The sequence below is a fragment of the Molothrus aeneus genome, chromosome 10, assembly GCF_037042795.1.
Source record: "Molothrus aeneus isolate 106 chromosome 10, BPBGC_Maene_1.0, whole genome shotgun sequence".
In the NCBI taxonomy this organism is placed as follows: domain Eukaryota; kingdom Metazoa; phylum Chordata; class Aves; order Passeriformes; family Icteridae; genus Molothrus; species Molothrus aeneus.
Window position 1 is genome coordinate 22,157,784 of NC_089655.1, and position 22,750 is coordinate 22,180,533.

General features: G+C 44.5%; 1 protein-coding gene across 1 annotated transcript in view; it reads right to left on the reverse strand.

Moving 5' to 3' along the window:
* The window catches only part of LOC136560712 (multiple epidermal growth factor-like domains protein 6), a 191,509-nt gene that overhangs the window by 21,004 nt on the left and 147,755 nt on the right, over nt 1-22,750 (reverse strand). Inside the window, exons 17-27 of the mRNA XM_066556710.1 lie at nt 21,601-21,735; nt 20,476-20,610; nt 19,904-20,029; nt 19,456-19,587; nt 18,452-18,580; nt 16,434-16,565; nt 13,430-13,558; nt 9,071-9,199; nt 4,106-4,234; nt 2,376-2,504; nt 1,699-1,824 (exon numbers count right to left, since the gene is read on the reverse strand). Of these exons, the coding sequence (XP_066412807.1) occupies nt 1,699-1,824; nt 2,376-2,504; nt 4,106-4,234; nt 9,071-9,199; nt 13,430-13,558; nt 16,434-16,565; nt 18,452-18,580; nt 19,456-19,587; nt 19,904-20,029; nt 20,476-20,610; nt 21,601-21,735 (1,431 nt within the window). The remainder of the gene's footprint in view (nt 1-1,698; nt 1,825-2,375; nt 2,505-4,105; nt 4,235-9,070; nt 9,200-13,429; nt 13,559-16,433; nt 16,566-18,451; nt 18,581-19,455; nt 19,588-19,903; nt 20,030-20,475; nt 20,611-21,600; nt 21,736-22,750) is intronic.

Genomic DNA, 22,750 nt, shown 5'->3' on the forward strand with positions numbered 1-22,750 from the left:
CGTGCAGCAGCCAGGCTGCTTCTAGTTATTCTTTTCAGCACCCTCAGGACTTTGTCAAGGTTACCTGTGGCATTCACATTTCCTGGAAAAATCCCTTTGCCCAGGATTTTTCTCCTGGGAAGCTGAGAAGCCTCAGAGAAAAAAAAAAGAAAACAATAATTATCTGATTTGCTTCTCCTGTCTTTTGCTCCTTTGGAATGTGTTTGGAGATTGTTTACCACAGGTGATTGTTTTATTGGTTTTTGCTGTGGGTTGTTTTCACTCTTTGGCCAATCAGTGCCAAGCTGTGTCAGGGCTCTGGAAAGAGTCACGAGTTTTCATTATTATCTTGTTAGCCTTCTGTAAGTATCCTCTCTGTATTCTTTAGTATGGTTTAGTATAGCATTCTTTAGTATAATATAGCATCATAAAGTAATAAATTAGCCTTCTGAGAACATGGAGTCACATTCATCACTCCTCCCTTCGTTGGGGCACCCTGCAAATACAATAGTTACCAAGACATAAATTCTGCTAAATTAAGGAAGAAGAGGCTGAGAAACAGAACACCAAGACCTCAAGAACTAGATAACAGAGGGCTGTGAACCACCTGGACTGTAACCAATACTCTGAGAAGTGCATGCAGAACACATGGACAAGATAGAAGCACCAATCAAGAAGCATGTAATTAGCACGTGCAGTAGTTTGTAGAATGTATACATAGGGTATAATGTAAACAATAAATGGCTTATGCCTAATCACATTGGTCAGTCATACAGCAGTCCTGCTTCCTGCAACCTGCTGCCTGGAGAGCAGCCTGCCTCCACTGCCAGGATCCTCCCTGCCTGAGCTCCTGCTCAGGAGGATGTTTAGCAGACTGCATGGCCAGAAAACATCAGTGAAGATCTTAAAAATCTTAGAAGCGTTTAATGCTGGCTGCTAGTGAGTGTGCACAGGAAAGTTTGCAAAGAATGAGTCACAGCCTGGACTGCAAATCAGACAGGTCCATGGAGAGGGTGATGCTGTTTGCTTTGACACAACTCTGCACACAGGGACAGCCGTTTGAGCACTGGGAACTGTGCCCATGAACTGCTTCCACCTCCCAGGTCCCTACAAAGTGACCACAGAGAAAGGGAGGTGGGCACTGAGAAGGGTTTACAGGTCACACTGGTGGATGAGGCTTTGGAAAACCTCAGCACCTCAGAAAGCTTCTTGTGGCTTGCTAAAAGCACAGCATCTCAGTGGCTGAGTGGAAGCATGTTTTAAGTCACCTGTGTCTGAGATTTAATCCCTATTTCAGGGATTCAGATGGTTCTAAGCATGCCAAACAGCTGTGTCAAATCTGGGTTGTGTGCCAGATCTGAACTGTCTGAACCATCCCAGTCCAGTTTGCTGAGCTCCCATCAATGACCCACAGAGACTCAGCAGCAAGTGGCTGATCTGGCAAATTCCCCTTAAAACTCCCTCCCTTCCATGTGTTCTTCCTTGTGTGTGTAAGGTAGAGAAATACCTTCATTTTCTTAGCAGGCAGGGAACAGAGGTAGGAGATAAAATGATTTCAAAAAGAGCATGGTTGGGCAGAGACACCCTGTGGGTCTGAGATGGGGTGAGAGGGCATAAATCCTGGCCTGCAGAATACTGGAAATTTAAGATAAAAAATAGAAAACTGGCAGAAATGGCTGATGGTTCAAATGAAGGATTTGCAGAAGGAGCTGCCCTTACCAACATCACAGCGGTCCCCGGTCCAGCCAGCATGGCAGAGGCACTTCCCTGAGGGCTGGTCACACACCCCGTGGTGGCAGCTGCAGTTCTGCTCACAGCCCTCTCCAAACTGCCCATCCCCACACTCTGAAACAGGAGGGAGAAGATGATGGGGGGCCAGCCTGGAGCAACCCCAGCAGGAACTCCCTCATGCCTCTGCAATATGATGAGCCACCTAAACTGGGCCTAAAAACCTTCAGTGAAGGAAATTTTGGAGCCTCCTTTGGCAAAATTCTCTAGAAATACACCATTTTCCTCTTAAAGGATTTCTTTCTTTCTTTCTCCTTAAATGGAGCTCATTACCTGTCTTCCCTGTTCCCAAGGGACAAAGAACAGATTATTCCTCTCCTCTGCCTAGCAAGTTTCCAGCACCATGGATATGTTCAAGTTCCAATATCACATCTCCCCTCAGCCTTCCCATTTCTGAATAAATAACCCCATTTTTTTTTTTTTTTTTAGCTTCTCCCCACCTGCTGTTTTCCATCCTTTTTCCTCCGGCTCATCTCAAACCAGACCTCAGCACAACTGAACTTCTTTCCAGAGTGACTGAACCGAGGTGCTGGAGGGCTGTGGGGGGTGGTGGCACTCACCCAGCTCACAGGCTGTCCCTGTCCAGCCCTGGGGACACTGGCACTCACCCAGCTCACAGGCTGTCCCTGTCCAGCCCTGGGGACACTGGCACTCGCCGCTCCCAGGGTCACAGGTGGCCTGGCCGTGGCACAGGCAGCGCTGCAGGCAGTTTGCTCCGTACCACCCTGGGGGACAGGCTGCAAGGGGAGACAGGGAAAACCTTCCATCAGGAGGTGCAGGAGAAGGACACAGGTTCAACACCACCTCTCCCACCTTACAGCCCTTCTGGAAGGTGCTGCGGGAGGTACAACCAAGCAGAAATGGAGACGCAACCAGTAAGGAATTGCTCTGATCATTGTAAAGCTGGTCTTGGAACAAAGTAGGGGATGAATTAGTAACTCACCAAATAACCTTGAGACTTTCTGTTTGTACCTACAAAACTCATTTTTTTGTTCCTTCCAGCTTTCTCAACACTGGGGAGTGCAGTTCTTGATTTCCCTGTTCTCAGAATTTCTTTGTACATTCCTCCTAAAATCACAGCTCCTTCTCTAACTGATCCTGCTGCCCACAGCTGGCTGATGACATTTCACCATTTACCTAATTTTAATTAGGGAATTCTATGAATTCCTATCACAACCAGCTTCTATGGATAGAACCTAATTTTTTGGAAAAACATCACACAGCTCTGCCATGTGCTAGAGTGACACCTCTTTAAGACAGAAACAGGGACAAGATCTGACTTTGGAAAAGCACAGGAACCAGAGGATGGCACCTCAAGCCTCACATAATTGTTCTACCTCCTCACTTCAAAGAGAAAAGAAATCTCCATACATGTATTTGAAGAGAAAAGCTGAGTTTGAAACAGCTTTTGTAACTTTCATTTTGGTTTTGTATTTGTGGCCTCCAGACAAAACAAAAATTTAGGTACATGTCATCAAGAACAGTTTGGTGTCTTCCCAATTTTTAAATCCTTCATGAAAAGGTCTCTTCATATCACGTTTTAAAAGGGGAATGTGCTAAATTTAAATATTACTCTACCCCTGCCAGCTTTCATCCCCTTTCCCTAGCAATCCTCTTGGGATGCTGAAGGGCAGAGTCTGAGTGGAGGTGCTGACTCCAAACTCCTGCTCACCCAGGAGCACTCACAGCAGCATTCCCAGCTCCATGGTACTGCTGCCACCCCAGGGACCTTGTGGGGAAGGCTCAGAACAAGGAGCTTCTGCAATGGGGATGGACAGACTTTTCCTACTGCCTGGGATGCACGGATTAGGATGTGCAGTGCAAGCCACAGTGCAGCCTTTCTTTGCCAGCCTCTTCTTAAGACTCTGTGGAGCTGGGCTTGTGCTTAAGCCTCATGTATGGCTCTGATTGCCAAGGCTGGAAGGCTCAATGCCTTTCACATGTTCTGGATTTAGGCTCTGTCTGGAACAGTGCAAGGTAATGCTGAGGATCAGTCTGGTGCACGGGACAGCAAAGCAGCCCAGAGAAAAGAAACAGAGCTTCATTTCAGCATCATAATTGGGAGTTTTATGGACGTTTTCTCCCTTCATCAGCCTTCCAAATCAGCTCTCTTTCCAGTTTATGGCTGTTTCACCCCTCTGCCCTGTGCACTCTGGGATCCTACAACACAGTGCCACGGATTAATTTAATGGACCAATTCACGTCACCGCAGATCCAAACCCAACCACAACACGGGGCAACGAGCTGAGAGCTAAAATACCAGTGGACTTTCCCCAAACACAGGTTTTATTTTTCCCCCCTAAAATCCAGAGTCAGGGGTTTGAATTTCCAAGTGTACCTTCTTGGCAGGTGGCTCCTTTCCAGCCCGGGCTACAGAGGCACGTCCCGGTTTCGTGGTGACAGAGAGCTCCGTTGTGACACTGACAAATGCTCCTGCAGCCCGGCCCATAGCTGTTCTCCTGGCAGGCTGCAATGACAGAATTCCATAAAACCCCGTCAGGAAGTGTCCAAGGAAGCACAGAGCACAACACAGTGCTAGGGAAAACAGGTTGGAGCTGTGCTCCAGTGACACTTTTCACTTCATAAGGGTGCCTAAGTCCATATAAAACCATGGAATATTAAGGTTGGAAAAGATATTCAAGATCGTCAGTCCAATCTTTGGCCAAATACCATAATGATCCTTAAACCAAATCACAAAGTGCTGTGTCTACTTGCTTTTTGAACACTTCAAGGAATGGTGACTTCACCATTCCTGGAAATATATATTTATATATAAACCCCCATATATTAACCATGTCTGACTCTAGAAACAATAATAGAATCATTTAGGTTTGAAAAGACCTTTAGGTTTGAAAAGATCATCAAGTTCTACTGTTAACTCAGCACTGCTAAGTCTACAATAGCAGCCAACACATAAACTGCAAAAGGCATTTAAAAAAAATCTGCAAATTAAGGTCACATAAACTGAAACTGCTCTGCAACACCCTGCAGTTTAGAGATAATGTGTCTTATGAAAGCCTAACCTAATAATGTGGGTTAAAAATATGTATCACAGCCCATTCTGAAGAGGTTTCTATGGAGGGGCTGGATCACTGGGGGTGATGGATCAGCTGTCATCCCCTGCTCTGCAGAACGTCTTTGTGCTAAACTAATGGTCCAGCAGAACTGCCAGCCTGACAGAGCTGGTATTTATTTGCATCCTGGTCAGAGAACTGACAACTTCATTGTTTTCAGTGTTCATTTTTCACAGCTGGGTGCCTCTGCTCAGCCAGACTCTCATTCTTTGGTCAGAGAGGGGTGATATTTTCAATGGGTTTGGTTAAGCAGCTGGCTCCCAGGTGAAAACTTAACGCAGTCATCTGGTAAGCAAACGCTCTCCTTTCAGTGCTGCTGCCCATGAAAAATGGCAGTGATAAAATTCCTGCAGTCTCCACTGCACTGGAGATTTGGATAGCTTTGGATGGTGGAGAACAGACAGTTCTGCTACCCTGTTTTCTTCAGATATCACCCAAAGTAATACAAAGTGGTTGATGGAGCTGGATCGTCTCCTTGCACGGCTTTTGTTCTGCATTGCAGGGGCTCCTGTCAGAGCCTCTCATCCCTGCAGCACCTCTGGCATGCTCTGGAGAGGCAAAAAAAGCCTGGATCCCTGACCCAGGAGAGTGTCCAGCACTCGCTGAATGTGACATCTTCCGGGTTTCACAGCCAAACAGTGAATTTTCACCCAAACTTCTCTGCCTTTCAGGGTGTCAGTGAACACGATGCAGTGCTGTGGGAGAGCAAGTCCCTGGGGACAGAAGGGAGGTGTGAAACCACCTTGATCTTGGGGGTGAACTTGGTTGACAGTCTCTGACCCATTCTCAGCCCTTTTCTCCCCATTTGAGAAAGGCTTCCAGCGTCCCAGCCTGGTTCTCAGACACCATTTCTCCCTAGACTTCTTTTCTACACTGCTCGTTCTTGTCATCACTTGGACCCCATCCATGTTGAAACCACAAGAAAGAGCAGGAGCTCAATCCCATCACAGCTAAAAGTTTGTTCTGCAAATGAAGCTTGGTTGCCAAGTGAAAAGTTCAGCACATCTACAGAGCTCTGGCTCGAGTTTTGGGAGCAGAACTAAATATTTCCACAATACAGACCAGAACTATAGCACAACCAAGCCAAAGGAAAAACCAGCTCATCACCAGATCCCCTGACTGGTTACCAGTGGTTTGTGGGAGGTTTTTGGAGTATGTGTGCAAAGCTCTTGTTACACTTACCAAAAAGACAATAGGGTGTTTCTGTGAAAATTCTGGTAAGAATGCAGAAATTTGTGGAGAAGAAAATTTTAACTATTCTACTGGGTAGACACAAATGTTGTTTAGCTTCCTGGTGGGACAATCCTGATTTTCAAAATATTTTTCTGAAGATTTATGAAAAAAGTGATATACTGAAGCTATTTCATGGAGTTCCACAACTTGGGCTCTAATGTTCTATAGGGTGTCCAGTAGCTTTCATTTCAAGTGACTTTAATGGATTATTGTCCACAAAATGAAGCTTTAGCTTTAAAAAAAGAGGATATCTGCAAATTCAAGTGCTCACACACCACGAAATGTCAAACCCCTGTTATCAGTGCCTCTGGCTGAGCAAATTTTTCTGTAGTTATTTACTTTTCAAACCAGTACCACAAGGAGCCACTTCAGTCAAGATTCTGCTGAGCTCCAACAGCTCCAGAAAGAGGCATGTTTAGTACTGACAGAATTAAGGCAAAATTCAGATGTTGAGTTGTGTACATGTGCTACAGACCATATGCAGCATAAGATTTTTGGAGGGTTTGGTTGGCTTTTTTTAAGTTTGCAAACTTTGGATGAATTTGCAGTGAATCAGAATGGTTTGGGTTGGAAGGGGCCCTAAAGATCATAAATTTCCAAGCCCCCTGTCATGAACAAGGATACCCTGTCATGATCAGGTTGCTCCTTCCATCCAACCTGGCCTTGAACACTTCCAGGGATGGGGTATTCAGAAAGGAAGGTTACACCTCTGTCACAAAGACATGCCAAATGTCAGGTCCTCACTTCTGTATCACTGAGGTACCACAGCACTCAGTGAAACAGTTCATTAAAACAACACAACAACAACAAAAACCAAAACAAACAAACCAAAATAAAACAAAAAAGAGAATAGGCAACATACTTTTCCTAAGCCTCTTTCTTGGAAACCTAAAATACCTCAGGTGGACACTCAAAAAAATCCCCAAATAAAATCTCCAAGCACAAACTGAAGCTGAGGCAGAGCTTCCTTGGCAGATTTCAGCCCAGATTAACATAATTCATTTTCAAACAACTGAAACCCAGGGTCTGGTAATGGAAAGCATTAGGCAGCTTCAACAAAAGGCATCACTGTCCGTACTGCCTGTAATTAGATAGCAGAGTATAAAACTCACTGCATGGCTGGCTTAGGATCAATTCAAATCCCATGATGCCAAAATTATTCCTCAATATCCCCCAGCACATTGCCTGCAATCTGATTACTTCCACACGAGTGCTGTCCTTCCAGCTGCTGGAGCTGGTGGGTCCCAGGAACAGGCAAGGTGAATATTAAACACCCTGGGAGGAAGGGGAGTGCTGAGCTCCCTCCCACCCTGAGCTGCCTTGCTCTGAGCAGCTCTGGAGCAGCATGGATATAAAATCAAAATGAAGATCCCTCACTTGGCCAAGAGGAAAGGAGGAGACACCCTGCACTGTTAGCTGACCTCTCACTCATGGAGGCCTCAGGGGCTTTGGCACCTTCACCAGCAGGAGGAATAAACCAGCCCAGCACAAAGCTCTAATGGCTCTGGCACAAGACAATAAATAGGGTTTCTTCCCTAATGTGAGCAGAGCAGGGCACCGGAGGCCATGGAGAAGGAACTGCATCTCTTAATTGAATTTAATGAAATATACAGCAAAGCTTCCCATCCCTAATGCTAAGGGCTGGGGAAGGGGCAAGGTGACACATTGCCAATGATGTGGCAGGAAAAACAGGCTGTGACCAAGGAGCAAATATTGCACGTGTTCAGCAGCACCTCTTCTGACCTGTGGCATGGGAAAGTGACTCTGGGCTGCTTCTGTTCTGTGCTCACTCCACTAATCTACACTCAAAGGCTGTGCTACCACCAGCATCTTCAGGTGCTGGGAGGTGAAGAGCCAAGTATCCCTCTGGGAGGGCATGAGGAGGCAAAAACCTGCAGTGGTGGGATGTAAGGAAAAGTGTCTAAAATGGGGAAGATTCAGCAGAACTGACCCACCTGTAAACAAAAGAGCAGGGGATTTTGCAGGAGAAGCCTTCTCAGAAGAAGGGCTGTGTTGAGTGGTGGGGGAAAATATTATGAAGAGCAAGCACTGCCCTCAAACAGGCCTGATGATAAAATCATGTATGGTTGAAGAACAGCATTGCCTCAATACAAGCCACATTTCTCTCTATTTTCTAAATTAAACCACTTTTCTCTTGCAAAAGCCATGACCTATGGACTAAAGAAGAGTTCCCTCACAGAGCTGGCTCCCTGTGAAGCTGCCCTGGAGCCCAGTTCTACACCCCAGTCCTGCAGACAGCACTCATATTTTCAAAAGGAAGCTTAGACCATGACATCATCCGAAAGGAAAACAAGGAAGCTGAGAAGCTAAAACCTGAAAAATCTTTAAAAAGCCCACTTATTTGCTAAACTTTGCAAATAGGCTCAGTGATCTCCATATGTAATGCTATGCAGCTAAAGAAAATTACCTAATTTCCCATGAAATGCAATGAAAAATTTCTCAGAATAGCCAATTTGAAACATGTATACATACAAGCACTTCGTTAGCTTAAAAACTGTGGGATAATCCACACTTTTGAACATATAGGAAGCTGAAATTTATTTTAAAACATATAACTTCCCTAGTAATTATTAAAAAACCTATTTTGTCGCCCTCAAATAATAAAATAGTCCCAGGTCTGATTTTTCCACTTTGCACATTTTGTAATCTGACACTTTATAATTGATAATTAGATGAGATACACCAGAAACAGATACACAACATTTAATCTCTTAATGTCACACAAAAATAAAAAGCAGGGAGCTGTCATATGGCAGGAGACAGCTCTGCTATTTAAAACCTGATGCTTATCATGTTTGACGAGTTAAATAAAAAAAAACAAATATTAGAAGAGCTGGTGAATTTACACAGCCACCAAAAATTGTTCCTTTTTTGGGCATATTTGGGAAGGAAGGTGACCTGTCTGGAAGAGTGCTCTGCAGGGCACTGTCCCATTCCCAGAGGAGGTTTGGGGTGTGGGAGCAGGGTTTACTTACGCTGCTCGCAGCTCTCCCCCAGCCAGCCTGGCAGGCAGTGGCATGAGCCCAGCACATGGTCACAGCCAGCAGCATTCTTGCACTTGCACACCTGGTGGCAGTCAATCCCAAAGAATCCGTCTGGACAAGCTGGAAATGCAAAACATTCCTTTTTAGCACAGTTTTTCTGCACAAACTCTGTCTCGTCTTTCCATGGATGCTTAAGAACCGAAGTCGCACCAAGGGTTAAGCCTGCCCAGTTCTGCTGCAGTGCATCTTGGAAAAATGTGACCCTTTTACACAAGCAACAGATTTCTGCACAGGCAAACAGGGCTGAGAATATTGAAAAGCCATAAAACAAGTGAGAGAACGGAGCTGGGTTCACACAAGCTGTTCCTTGTGCCTCTGTAATGGACAGAGGAAATAATTCAACATAACACCAGACTCCAGGGCCGTCCCTGCTGACCTCCCTCCCTTTGGAAATTCAAAATTTCTGCTCCCATTTACTGTCCTGACACTTTTCTAAAGATTCTTTGACAATGAACTTAAGCCATAGTGGTGCAGTTCAGTGCTGGAATGAAAAACTGGCAAAGTGAATGAGCAGAGAAAACCAACACAAATTTAATGTAGCAAAACAACCCCATGGAGCTGAAGAAGCTCTGCATCTACATCTGGAACTGAACCTGGACTAAGGAAGAGCAGCCCCATGGATTCAATTTTTGTCTGTACCAGTGCTGACAGCAGTGAACATAAGGATCAGTGCTTGTCAGTGGGCCACATCATACCCCAAATGCTGCATTGCAAGAACAATAAGGCTGCTATGCAGAGTTTAAAAATATATTCTCCATGTAGCCTTAATTTAACCTCTCTGTGTGTGTTTAGATTATATAAGTGCATATATTATGTCACACAGTACAGTATCTTATGTTACACTAAGTAATATCAGATCTATAGATACACAACTGCACATCATTCTTTCCACAGAATCCCTGAATCAACCTCAGGAGTGATGGTGCTCACAAAATAAGCAGTAATTCAGTAAAATAAGCAGTAAATTCAGTAAAACAAGCAGTAAATTCAATAAAATAAGCAGTAGTTCAGTAAAACTTGTCTCTTTGTCCTCCTTGTTCAATATAAACTCTTCTTTAAAATCCAATCCTCACACTTCTACCATGAAATCAGAATGATTTCTGGATTCCCAAGAGAATCTTACAATGATTACCACCATCTACACTGACCAACAACCCTCCACACTAATTCACAGCTCTCTACCAGGTCAGAGTAAGGGTCATCCAAGAATGGATTAGGTTGAAAGGGACCTTAAAGATCGTCTGCCATCAACGCCCCTGCCATGGGCAGGGACACCTGCCACTGCTGCTCCAGGCCCCATCCAACCTGGCCTTGCACATTCCCAGTGAACTCTCCCTGTACATCTTCCACCGTTGGACTCTTCTGTCCCTTTTTTCGCGCACTCACATACAGAAGCTGACTGGTGGCACTGCTAGCAGCATCCACCAAAAATGATTCATTTTTCTTTGGTAGTGTGAGACCTTGTGGAGGAACAGGCATTATTTCATCAGTGTTCTGCTTGTATCACTTGCTGCTTTCAAGAAAATTCAAAGGAAGCCTTTCTTAGATTGCTCTCACAGACTGAAATTATTTCTTTGTAGATTATTTTGTTTTCAGCCTTATTTGCAATCGTTTCCTACTCTGCAACTGAAACAGTTTTGCTGCTTTTGAAACTCCTTTCAAAGAGTCACAAGATTCACAAGGTTCATTTTCACAAAGCATTGAGCAGAGCTGAAAGATGGAGCAGGCATGTAGCACCTTCAGAAATGTCTAATTTTCTTTCACAGAGTGTCTTGATAGCTTTATTCTTCTGCATCATTATTATGTGACCAGAGCACAAGTGCAGAGGCAGCAGCACCACTGAGTGGTACCAGCTGAAGAGCAGCTGATCAAAGGTGACTCAGGGCAGAGCAGAACTGAGGTGCTGATGGACAGACAAAAGTACTTTGAAGAGTGTGAGGTCTTTTGTCAGCGTCCTGTAGCTCAGAGCACAGAAGTTCAGTCAGCTCCTGAATAATTTACAGCAAGGTCTCATGAAACAGCAGCCCTGGAGCTAAAGTGTCTCCTGCTATGAGTGAGCTTGGAAACTGTCCCTTGCTGCTTGGTGATGATGATGATGATGGTGTGGCTTTGGCTGTTATCTGCATTGCTGACAGATTATATAGATAGATTCAGACTCAGCAAGGACTAAGATTACATTAACAATTCTAATAAATATTAATAAGAGATTATGGAAATTTGTGGCAAATAAGCTTGGAAATGGTCATTGAATTGGTGTTTTGCAACAGGGGCTGGTACCTAAACCTATGAAGCCTTAATTCATACTGAGGGCAGGAAATTAATGAAAAGAAACAGTAGCTTCCTACCAAAATGGGAAGAAATTTTCCCAAATAAAAACCAAAAATCCAAAGGCAAATTTTGGGATTTCTGCAGTCTCAGCTTGAATCCAGATCCCATGCTGCCACCATGCAAAATTCCAAAAGCAATGACTGCAGGTTCAAACACCCTTGCTGTGCAGGGGTGATATTAATTATTAATATCAATCAAAATCCCATTTTTTAAGGGACTGTCTTCTCCCAGGACTTTGAATTTAGAAGGGCGCAGAAGCCTCAGTTTCAACATTTCTGTGATGACAGAGCAGTCCTTCCCAGGCACGGGCTGAGGCACCAGCAGGATGTTTGAAGTCCAAGGCAGCCAGGGCTCGATGTGAATTTCTGCCTGCAAGGCACAGAGCCTGGCCAACGTGGGTGGATTGCCAAGAGGACGGCAAAAAGCACATCCCTGCCAGAAGGAAACCCTGCCAGTCTCCCAGTCACTCCAAACAGAAGCGCTGCAGCTCCTCCGAGAGAAGGTGCCAAGAAGGTTCTACCAAGGGCAAACCACCCACATGTTCTCCTCCCTCGGCGTCTTTTGGAAGCTGCCAAACTGTTCTGGTTGAAACTTCCTAAGTTAGGAAGTAACCCAGGTCAGCTGAGAACAAACACTCTGCCTTCCTGAGAGAAAACACGTGGAAAATGGTGTTTTACAGAGCCCTAAATTTCACTCTCCCCTCCACAATCTTCTTTCAGGAATTAAAAAAAAAGATAAAAATGTCCAACATTACTGATTTGGAAGCTGAGATTTGTTCTTTTTTTTCCACCAATAGAATCCCCCAGTTTTCTCCATATTCCTCACACCTATTCTGGCAAAGACTGTTCAGCCTCTTTGTTCCCATTTTAATTCCTGCTGGAATGAAGAGATTTACACAACAACACAGATAACTGCCTTGGTTTTTTCCCCAGTAAAAATACAATAATTTTAAAAACCCAGATTTTAGATTTAGGAAAACAGATCTCAGCTAAACTGTATTAAAAAGGGACATAGTGGAGATACCATGAATTAAGAGGTGGAATTTGAAGCAGAACCTTGGAAAGAATTTTTATTTTGTATCATAGTCCCTGGTAAGAAAGAGAGGGAAACAATAAGGAATATCAACTCCAACCTGTGGGTGCCTTGCCACACTCCTGGTCAGGCTGTGGAGCATCTTCCTTCCCATGAGAGGGCAGCAGCTGCCTACAAGAGCTGTCACTTCCCTCCATCCTCAGTACTGAAACTGGCTGATAAAGCTGCTTTCCATGCAAAATAGTTGTGACTTTGGTTCAAACACCATAATTTTCAGAATCTTCAATCACCTACATTTAACTTTCACAGTGCCTGAATGGCCTTGTGTCGTTTCTCTTGTATTTTTTTTACAAAAAAATCTGCAAAATGATGCAGCACGACAGCAACCTCCTGTGATAATGCCACGGACTGACTCACCATAATGTAGCTAAAGAATCCAGTCCAACCTTTCCAACACTTTACCAAATGACTAGGTGATAGAAAAGCAGATAGAATAGAATTGGATTTATTTAAGTTAGAAGTGAATCTGTTCCTTAAGAGTTTCACAGGGATGATGCACACATCCATGTTTTTCTCGAAATCAGTTCAGGGAGGCATTGGAAACAAGCAAGTATAAGGCTGAGCAAGCTTCCCCCTGCTCAGTGCTCAAATAGTGGGACTCTGCTTGAAAAGAGTCTTCATAAAGATGTGATACAGCAGAAGCCTTAAGCATATATCTAATTTTAACCATGTGAAAACACGTGCCCAACATTTGGCACCCAGCACGATGCTCTGCTGAGTTAGGAGGGGAGCTCGCATTTCAATATCGGCTTCCAATAAAGTTCAGTGGTTCATTTAGATCCAATGTTGTCAATTGTAAAACCTGCTCTCTGGATAAAAACCAAGACAAATTCTCCATGAATCCTAAAGGGATCAGGGGAGCAGCAGTACCTTTTTCACAGAAGGTTCCTGTCCAGCCTGCCGTGCAGGTGCAGGCTCCGCTGACGTGGTCGCAGGCAGCTCCATTCTGGCACTGACAGCTGGACCCACAGCCCAGGCCAAAGCTCCCCTCGGGGCACCCTGCAGCACAGGAACCACAACCAGAGGATGGGTTAATGCCAGAGCAGATCAGGGATCAATGGGGAATTTTTACATGTATGAGAAATCTGACTATTTCCAAAATAATCAAGGTGTAAAGGTAATGGCTTAAAAGTAAGATTTGAGTGTTCCCCCTGAGGTTCAGGTAAGTTGGGCTACATTCAAGATCTATTTTAGAAAAATTCCAGAGTGCTGAGAGACTAAATTCTGCACAGAAAATGAACACCTTCTATTGCAGAGCCTGAGACTTCACAGGTTCTGCATGATGACACTTTGCCCACTGGTCTGGACTTGCTTATGTGCACATCTCCTCTGGGACTTCATCAAATGGAGGGGGAGAAGCTCTTCTGTTTTCCTGCAAATCCTCTTTCCCCAGAAAGCTGGAGAAAATATGAAATGTGTTGGTTGCCTTCACAAAGCTCCAAATTGAATGCTGCACACTTTACTTTCATGCTCTGCTTTGAAAGATTCAAGTGAAAACATTACATCTGGGGGACAGATTAACAATTACATTTCCACAGCAGTTAACGTGAGGAGTTTTAAAAGATTTGCATAGTACTAACTATCAGCAGAAAGAAAACATTTAGAATGAAAATAATTTCTTCCAGGATTATAGGAAAATCAATTAAGACCAGGGCCAGTTGCCTAATTCACATTGGATATTTTGGACAGGCTGAAACACAGAGATAGACTTGGCTAAATACAATATTACAGGGCCTCTACTCATGTTTGAAGGTCTTGTGAACATTCTTCTAAATTAGTTATGGAGATTATTGCCAGATCTCTTCCAGAAGTCTATGATTTTAGCATTTACAGCTACAAAGTGATTTTCAGGCAATCTGGAAGGAATCAGAGAGAACAGAAAACAAGAATCCTCAAAGACAGCTCCATGTCTGGAATAGGGGGGTGGGTTTGGTGTTGTTTGTTTGGTGCCATGGGTGGGCAGTGATTTGGGCTGGCAGGAATTCAGCTGCTCCTGCAGCTCAGTGACTCTGCCAACTGTGTGTCTTACAGAGGAGCTGGGAGAAGAGCAAGGTACCTTAAGTATTTCTTGGCTTTCAAAGAGTCAAAAAATGGGAGGTTGTTTAAATCTATGTTAGAATCTATTTTTTTGCACTTACAGGTGAAATCCCTTCCTCTTCCCAAAGATGCACATCACTGTTTAACAAATAAATACATAAAGGTGCACTTGTGCCTTAAAAGCCTGATCCTTCTCCAATTCCTTTTCAGCTGAAATTTCAGTCAGAGAATCTGTGCAAGGGAAAAGGTGCTGCAGTGCAGCAAGAGCTGCGGGGCTCTCAGCAGAGCTCCTTCAGGTGTTTAGCCCAGAGCTGAGGCTTTTCAAGGTGATGGCAAAGGGTCAGAGCACTTCACAAATGATTTCACAGTCCACAGCACAGAGAATCTGCCCCTGCTCCAGCAGGCACAGGCTGCTGTGATGCGTGTCAGGATCCAGGCACCTCAACAGAGAACTGAGCTCCTGCCAGGGGAAGGAGCCCAGCCTGCAGGGAGAAGAAAGGGATGCCTGGGGAGCAGAGGAAATATCCAGGGATAGTGAAGATTTCACCTCCAAAGCAGCATAAAATTATGGGAAGAACAATCTTGTACACACACACACACACACACACACATATATATGTGCAATTTTAAACCTATACATATACACACACACAAAAAGGGGTAAAAAGCAGACTAAATAGAACAGAAAGCCCACAGAAAGAACTTTAAGGGCTGCCTGATGTTTTGTCAGTGGCGATGGCTTCACTGATTCCCTTACTGGCGAGGATTACAAGCAGCTATTTGGCCACTGTCTCTCTGCATAGATGCTATTTTGAGAGAGATCAAGACTGAAAGAGAAACAGAGCTGGCAGCTCCTTCTCTGGGAGCTGGTCCTCCCCACACACTGTCCTTCCATTCCCTCCATGCCAACAGCAACAAGGGCTGCATGATCAACTTTCCAGGCTTTCTTGTCTTAGGTCACGGTTCCAGATTAATTGTTTTGACATTTCTGTGTGACACCAGCAGTTAATCCTGCCCACGCTACTGAGACTCTGGTAGCTACATCTGTGCTACTGTAAGATTGTTAAACTAGTAGATAAAATGTTTGTTTTATTTAACAACATCGATATAATCAATAATAATAGTAATAGCAGCTTAACTATGCAACTTACTGCCACAAGATGAAGTAGATTCCAAATGCTTGCATGAAATGAAAAAGAAAATAGGCACATTAATTGGAAAAAAAAATCAAGCAGTATTAAATATAGAGATATTGCTTCTGTCTCATGAAGCTCCTGAATGAGAAATTGATGGTACCTGGGGAAACATATAAGAAATTGACTATGAGCCTGTTTTCATATGCTTGAAGCATCTGCTACTGACCTCAGTTAGAGGTGAGTGTTAAGGTGAGGGTCATGGGCCTCTGATAAGACCATTGCACATTTTTGTTGTTAATAAATACAGGACTCCAAAAATTCCAGGTTTTTCTTCTGTTATGTACATGTGAAATATTTCTATATACCTGACCTGAAACAGAGATTTATGAAGGGTAAATGCTGCCCTAAAACTGAATAAGTAAAACCAATATGGAAACTCTTATGCCACAACCCAAATACACACCAATCCTATCCCTCTCAAGAAATCCTAACACTAAAATTAGCTGCTGGGTCCAAAACAAGGCTGAAAATACCTTTTCTGGAAATCCAATTAGGCAAAGCATCTAACCCCGGTGAAACGCGAGAGCGCAGCGCGGGGCACAGCGGGGGCGGAACGGCCTGGGAGCGTTCCTGCGGGGAACGAGCAGGAAAACACAACTTCCAGGGATGTGGGAGTTGGGGTTTGGGAGGTAGGCACTTACTGAGCTGGCAGTGCTGCCCAGTGAATCCTGGCTGGCAGGAGCAGGTGCCCGTGGCGGGGTCGCAGCCGCCGTCGCCGCCGTCGCAGGCGCAGGAGTTGGCGCAGTCCCGGCCCCAGCGGCCACTGCTGCAGGCTGCCAAGGGAAACGGGGTCACATCCAGCACCACCCCAAAACCCTGCTGCACTTCCACGTGAGAGAACACAGTATACACAAAATGCTATGGGACTGAACTGCCAGCTACAGCACAGGTGAAAATTGTGGAAATAAAGACTGTTTTTGCTGGTCTGTTTCAGCTGGCCACAGGTGGGTATTGTATCCATCCATGTAAAACTGATTATTTGTAGTCATAAAATTAATCATTCATAAGCTGGGCCAAGGTCAGTTTAGGTTAGATGTTAGGAAAAAGTTTTTTGCAGAAAGAGTGCATCCTAGTTTAGGGCAAATTTGGGAGAGAACCTTCGGAGGGGTTGCTCTAGAAAGCAGATTCAAGAGGCACATTCAAGTGGCTGGAGAGTGATAAAGATATCACTCTTCTCTTTATCCAGAGTGATAAAGTTCTGCAATCATCTGCCCAGGGAGGTGGTGGAATTACCATCCCTGGGTGTGTTTAAAAACAAGACTGGATGTGGCACTCGGTGCCATGTTTAGTTGAGGTGGTGTTAAGGCATGGGATCGACTTGATGATCCTAAAGGTCTCTTCCAACCTGGTGATTCTGTGAAACTACACCCATCAGTCACAAATCTATAATTTCATGGAAATAAAATATCAGCTATTGACTCACTCAACAAAAATCTGCATAACCAGAATTAGTTAATGGGTTTAACCAGACAGATTTGGGAGCATCCTCCATGCTTTCCCCAAAATACTAGGAAATGCAGCATGGACACAAAGGAATCTCACAATGTTTGTTAAAGCAACTTACTGCTTTCATCCTAAAATCACATAGAACTGACACAATTACACCAGTGTACCACAACATGTCCTTTCTTTCGAGTAAAGGATGAAGATGAAATGCCAATTAGGGCAACAGAAACCTGATTCTGGAGTTGGGAATCTGTTTAATGCCTGGTCTGCAATAGCTGGAAGAACTGCTGTACCAAGATACCATTGCAAAACAAATTTTCTCAGATCTTATCCTGAATAGAAATAAAAGCTTTCCTTTATCATGGTCTCTCAATTCTCTAGACAGCCCAGGGAGTTGTGAAAAGCCATCTCAGTGGTTCTACACACTACCAACTGGCTTGATTTTTAAAATATGCATATGGGTGGAAACTTCAGATTTTCCCAGCATTTTCTTCAGTACAGAGCCTGAGAAGTCAGGTGCAAAACTTGCTGCTATCAACACTGCCAATTAAATGACTTTATGTGTTTAAGAGCAAGTTTAGAGAGAGGTTTGTCTCTGTTGGCTTTTTGCAAGAGGCATCACAATGAATCAAGCAGAAGAGATGTGTCACAGGAAAAGAGAGGATGGCTTCACATTTATATGGTGCCATCCAAAAAGGGCAAATCTACTCTCTCACACACCCACCAATATGGAGAGCGATGCTAAAGTCAACAGAAGGATGCTCTGCTCTTCCAGAGAACAGAAATTTTCACAGCATTTATATTCCCAAGTTAAAAAGTGACCTTTAGACACACGACTGTACATGCCACTCACTTGTTGAATAAATCTCCCCTAAACAAAATGAGAAATGGAGAATTAATCTCAAAACTAATCTGCACTGAAAATGAAAAACAAAACTGTCTGTCAGTCAAAATGCTGACAGGACAGATGGTATTGGGCAAAGGGATCCATAGTGTTGAAATAAGAGCTTATATCAATACTTTGCGCTTCATCAGCCATCTATTTCAATGCTCTGAACCTGGATAATGAAGGATTATAACCACCCAGGCTGTGCTAACCCACAAACACACCGTTTCAGAGGCAGTAAGATTAGCAAAACTATATTAAAAAAACTGTAATAAACTAAGAGCAAACAGAGCAAGTCCCCAGGAGGTGCCGTGTGCCCTGACTTACGGTGTTTGCAGTCGTGGCCAGTCCAGCCCGGGGGACAGGAGCACTCCCCAGTGACGTGGTGACACTGAGCGCTGCTGCCACAGCTGCACAGCCACAGGCAGCCCTGTCCATAGTGTCCATCGGGGCAGGCTGCAAACAGAGACAGGCTGTGACTTCACCCAGATCACAGTCCAGCCACTGATCCATCTCCCCAAACAGACAGCCACAGCTCACCCCCCAAAACAGGTTTCAGCTGAATCCAGGAATCAAAACAGCAACACAGAAATACCTGGATCCCCACCCTGGGGGTCTGGGGCTGAGTCCTGGAACGTGGGAATAGCCTGAGTAACTTTTGGGTATTTCTGTACATCAGGCTGTTTCCTCAGAGGAGGAAAACCTTCCTCAAAAGCCATTTTATGACTAACAAGAATTAAAAATGTGCCACCACCAAGGTCTTGCACAAAGCAGAGCTGTTCTGAAAGCCTCTGTGCAGCTCAACAGCCACACTCAGGCAGCCTTTTAACACTCAGAGGCTGAAGAGCAGCACAGAACCATTTCCTAAACTGCTCCCATGATCTCTGGCTGCAGGGATAGCACTGGTACTGCTCTCCCATCTTCAGTATTATTTAATCCTAAATTATCTACACCAAGGAGTGCTGCTGCAAACATAACTCAAGAATGTTGCCACGTGGGCCAGCTGGTCACACCTCTTGCCAAACAGGCAGGATTACACCACCAGTGGTGCGGCTGTTAAACACTGTATTTCCAAGTACAGCTTGCCATAAATTAGGTCTAATGATAACACCCATTTGGGACGCAGCTTAGCTGATCACGTGCACTTATCTGCAATCTGCCTCCCACAAATAATGTCAAATCCAACCTGGGGAATTCCTGGAGATGAAGGGCACTTAATCTCAGATCAGCGTTCTTTATCTCACAAAAGAGTAGGAAGGCAGAAATCAGACCATAACCTGAATTTTCAATCTGACTTTCTTTTCCTGGGGAAGGCTGAGGCAAGGACTTACTGTCAGAGCAGGATGGCCCAGTGTAGCCAGGGGGACAGTCACAGGCTCCAGTTTCCCTGTTGCACTGTCCCCCATTGGCACAGGGCTCGCAGGAGTTCTGGCAGTCTGGTCCCCACTGGCCATCTGGGCAATCTGGAGAAAAAGCACATGAGGTGTAACCAGTGGCCATTTTCTGTGTCAGGACAGTTGTAGATTTCTGCTGTAACCCTGAAGAATTTAAAAATAATAGTAAAACTGAGCTGGATTGTTATATTATATTGTTATACATACCCGTCAGCCCAGTCATTAAACTGCAGCACACAAGAACACAGCTAAAGAGAGACCAAAGGCTCTCTCCCAATTTCCACCACAGTTTGTCTCTTTCTTGGTTTGGGAAACAGCCAATTCTACTTCTTATCACATCTTACAAAGCTAGGCACTCCCTACCTTGGTCCAGCACCTCACACACCTTGCTCACATGTAGCACCAGTCTTCCCAGCTGGGCAAACACACTGCCCTGTCCTCGGATCACACGGGGCTCCTCCACAGCTGCACCTCTGCCTGCAGCCCATCCCAAAGCTGCCAGGCTGACAAGCTGGACAAAAAACCCCAAAGTCATGGTTAGGAGCATTTTGAAGATATTAGGAGGCACCACAGCCACCAATTTTAAACTGAGCTGTGCTGGTAGAAGTGATCAGTGTTAGCAGTGGAGTCTGAGCAATGGTGGTCTGAAATGAACTGCAGCAGAGCCCTGCAAAATCTGTGCCTGAAGCTTTAAAGCAGCTATTGTTACCTGGACAAATGTTAGTTTGGGTAACTGGCCTCAGCCTTGTGCCTTGACCTTTGCAGGGAGAGAGAGAGAAAGAGAGACAGCATTTGCCAGGCTCCAAATATCAGTCTGGTTTCAGTCGGGAACTGCCAGCTCCTATCAACAACAAATGTACCTGTTTATCTGCAGCTTCTATATCTGAACCTAAGGTTCCTGAATCAGCTTTCCCATCCCCAGTGTATCTCCCAGGGAAACATGCAGTGAGTACCTACACAAATGGCATTTTTCTCCATGAAACCCAGCTGGACACAGATGTTTGCAGGCTCCTGTCTCAGGATCACAAAGAACATCAGGAGGACAGCTGCACCTCAGTTTGCAACCAGCCCCATAAAACCCCGGGGTGCACTCTGGAAATAGAAGCACATACAGAACATGCATAAGAAAAAGGATAAGTTAAGAGACGTGAACAAAAATCAGAAAATAATTTGGCAGAAACTTGGAGAGAATATATTATAATGTACATTTTAGAGGTGTTGCCAACAAAGTGTAAATACTTAATAAATGCTTACATTTCAAAGAGGTTACTGCTTAAATGTAACCCAGAAACAAAGTGGCAGAATGCTTAAAGATTTATTCAATTAGAATACTTGAGGATGTATTCAATTAAATACATGATGGAATTCTCTTCTTTGATGTCTAAGTTCTGCTGCTCTCTGCCTTGGTGCACAGCCAGTGCTGGGCAAGGCATGCTCCCTGTCAGAACTCAGCCCATCAAAAAGAATGATAAAAATATTAAATATTGTCATTATTTCTCTCCACCAAACCCACCAGAATTACTGCCATAAATCCAACACAGTCCTGCCTGGCCAGAGAAAAATCTGAAGGGAGAATCTTTATTGTGTTACTCCACTGCTGTCTGGAAAGGGCTACTGAGACATGCAAACATGAATGCAGGATACAATTCTCTTTGAACTACCCCCAAAAACTACAAAGAGTAAGTTGAATTCAAAGAGCTGCAAATCTGAAGGAAAAGCAGCATTACTGAACCTGTTTACAAATCACTCCACTGCCATAAAACACAGATTTTGCCACTTATTTACTGACCGTGTCAAAAAAGCACAGAAATGAAAACTCACACCATCTTCGTTACTTAAGGTTGTATTAGGATTTAGGTTCTGGATTTCTGTTGTCATTTGACCAGGCTAAAACTCCTCCAATTCCTGAGCTCTATTCCCCTCAGTGCCCCTGCAACCCTAGCAGGGTTAAAACCCCGCAAAACCATTAGTAGGATACACATATATGAATAGCAGCAGCCAAACAAAGCCGATGGGTGGAAGAAGGAGAAGTTACTGGGACAAAGGCACAAGCAGATGTGGGGACCTGGCTGTGGGTGGTACCTTTGTGACACTTTTTGCCGTGGTATCCAGGCTGGCAGGTGCAGGAGCCATCCCTGGGGCTGCACTCCAGCGTGTGCTCCTTCACACACTGACACTCCTCCGAGCAGCCCGCGCCAAAGGCCCACCTGGGACAGGCTGCACCACAAGAAAAGGAAGCATCAGCTCTGTAATTATGCAGGAGCTGGCTGAAATTGCACACTGCTGCAGAACACAACTGCTGCAGAAGCAAAACCTTGGTTTTTCTTTCAGCCAGTACAAGCCCTTTCCACAGCAGCACCTGTTCATGTGTGGGTGGGTAAGAGAAGAGTTTACATGATCCCTGTGCTGGGTCATTCATTTCATGTCAAGCAATACGTGGTGAATGCAAGAACCAGAAACATTTCAAAGCAAACTCAGCTGATTTTCTGAATGAAAAAAAACTTGGGTGCACTCCAAGACAAAAGTTTTCATAATAAAACCCAAAACAAAACTAAACAAAAGATTTTTGATATTGCACAGATTTTAAAAACAAAATCTGTAAGTACAAAGAAACTTGATCATCTATGTTGCAAAGCTTTTGTTTTAATTCTTTTTATTCCATCTAATGTCTGATCCTCATCCTGTCCCAGCCAGCCCTGCTCCCCAGCTCCCACTCCAACTCATCAGCAGTCACCAACCAGCTCTAACCAGATTCCAACCTCAGCAATAACCCTAATGTTAACCTGTCCTCCTCACCTTTGAGCATCAGTAAAACTCAGTCCTTATGGCAAAGATTAATCACTAGATAAAAAGATAAATGAAGCCTCTGGAGCTTCTTGGCACATCTCAAAAGTCCTGTCCTCCTGCTACACCCAGACTATTGCAGAACCCAAAGTCTTGATCATTTTATCACAGAAAGGTTTGGGTTGGAAGGTCCCATAAAGCCCATCTTGTTCCACCCCTCTGCCATGGGCAGGGACACCTTCCACTGTCCCAGGCTGCTCCAAGCCTTGTCCAGCCTGGCCTTGGACACTTCCAGGGATCCAGGGGCAGCCACAGCTTCTCTGGGCACCCTGTGCCAGGGCCTGCCCACCCTCACAGCAAAGAACGTTTGCTGTTAAAGAACATTTTTCTAACATCTAAGCTAAACCTCCACTGTTTTAGTAAATCCATTCCTAGCACTGCCTGACTC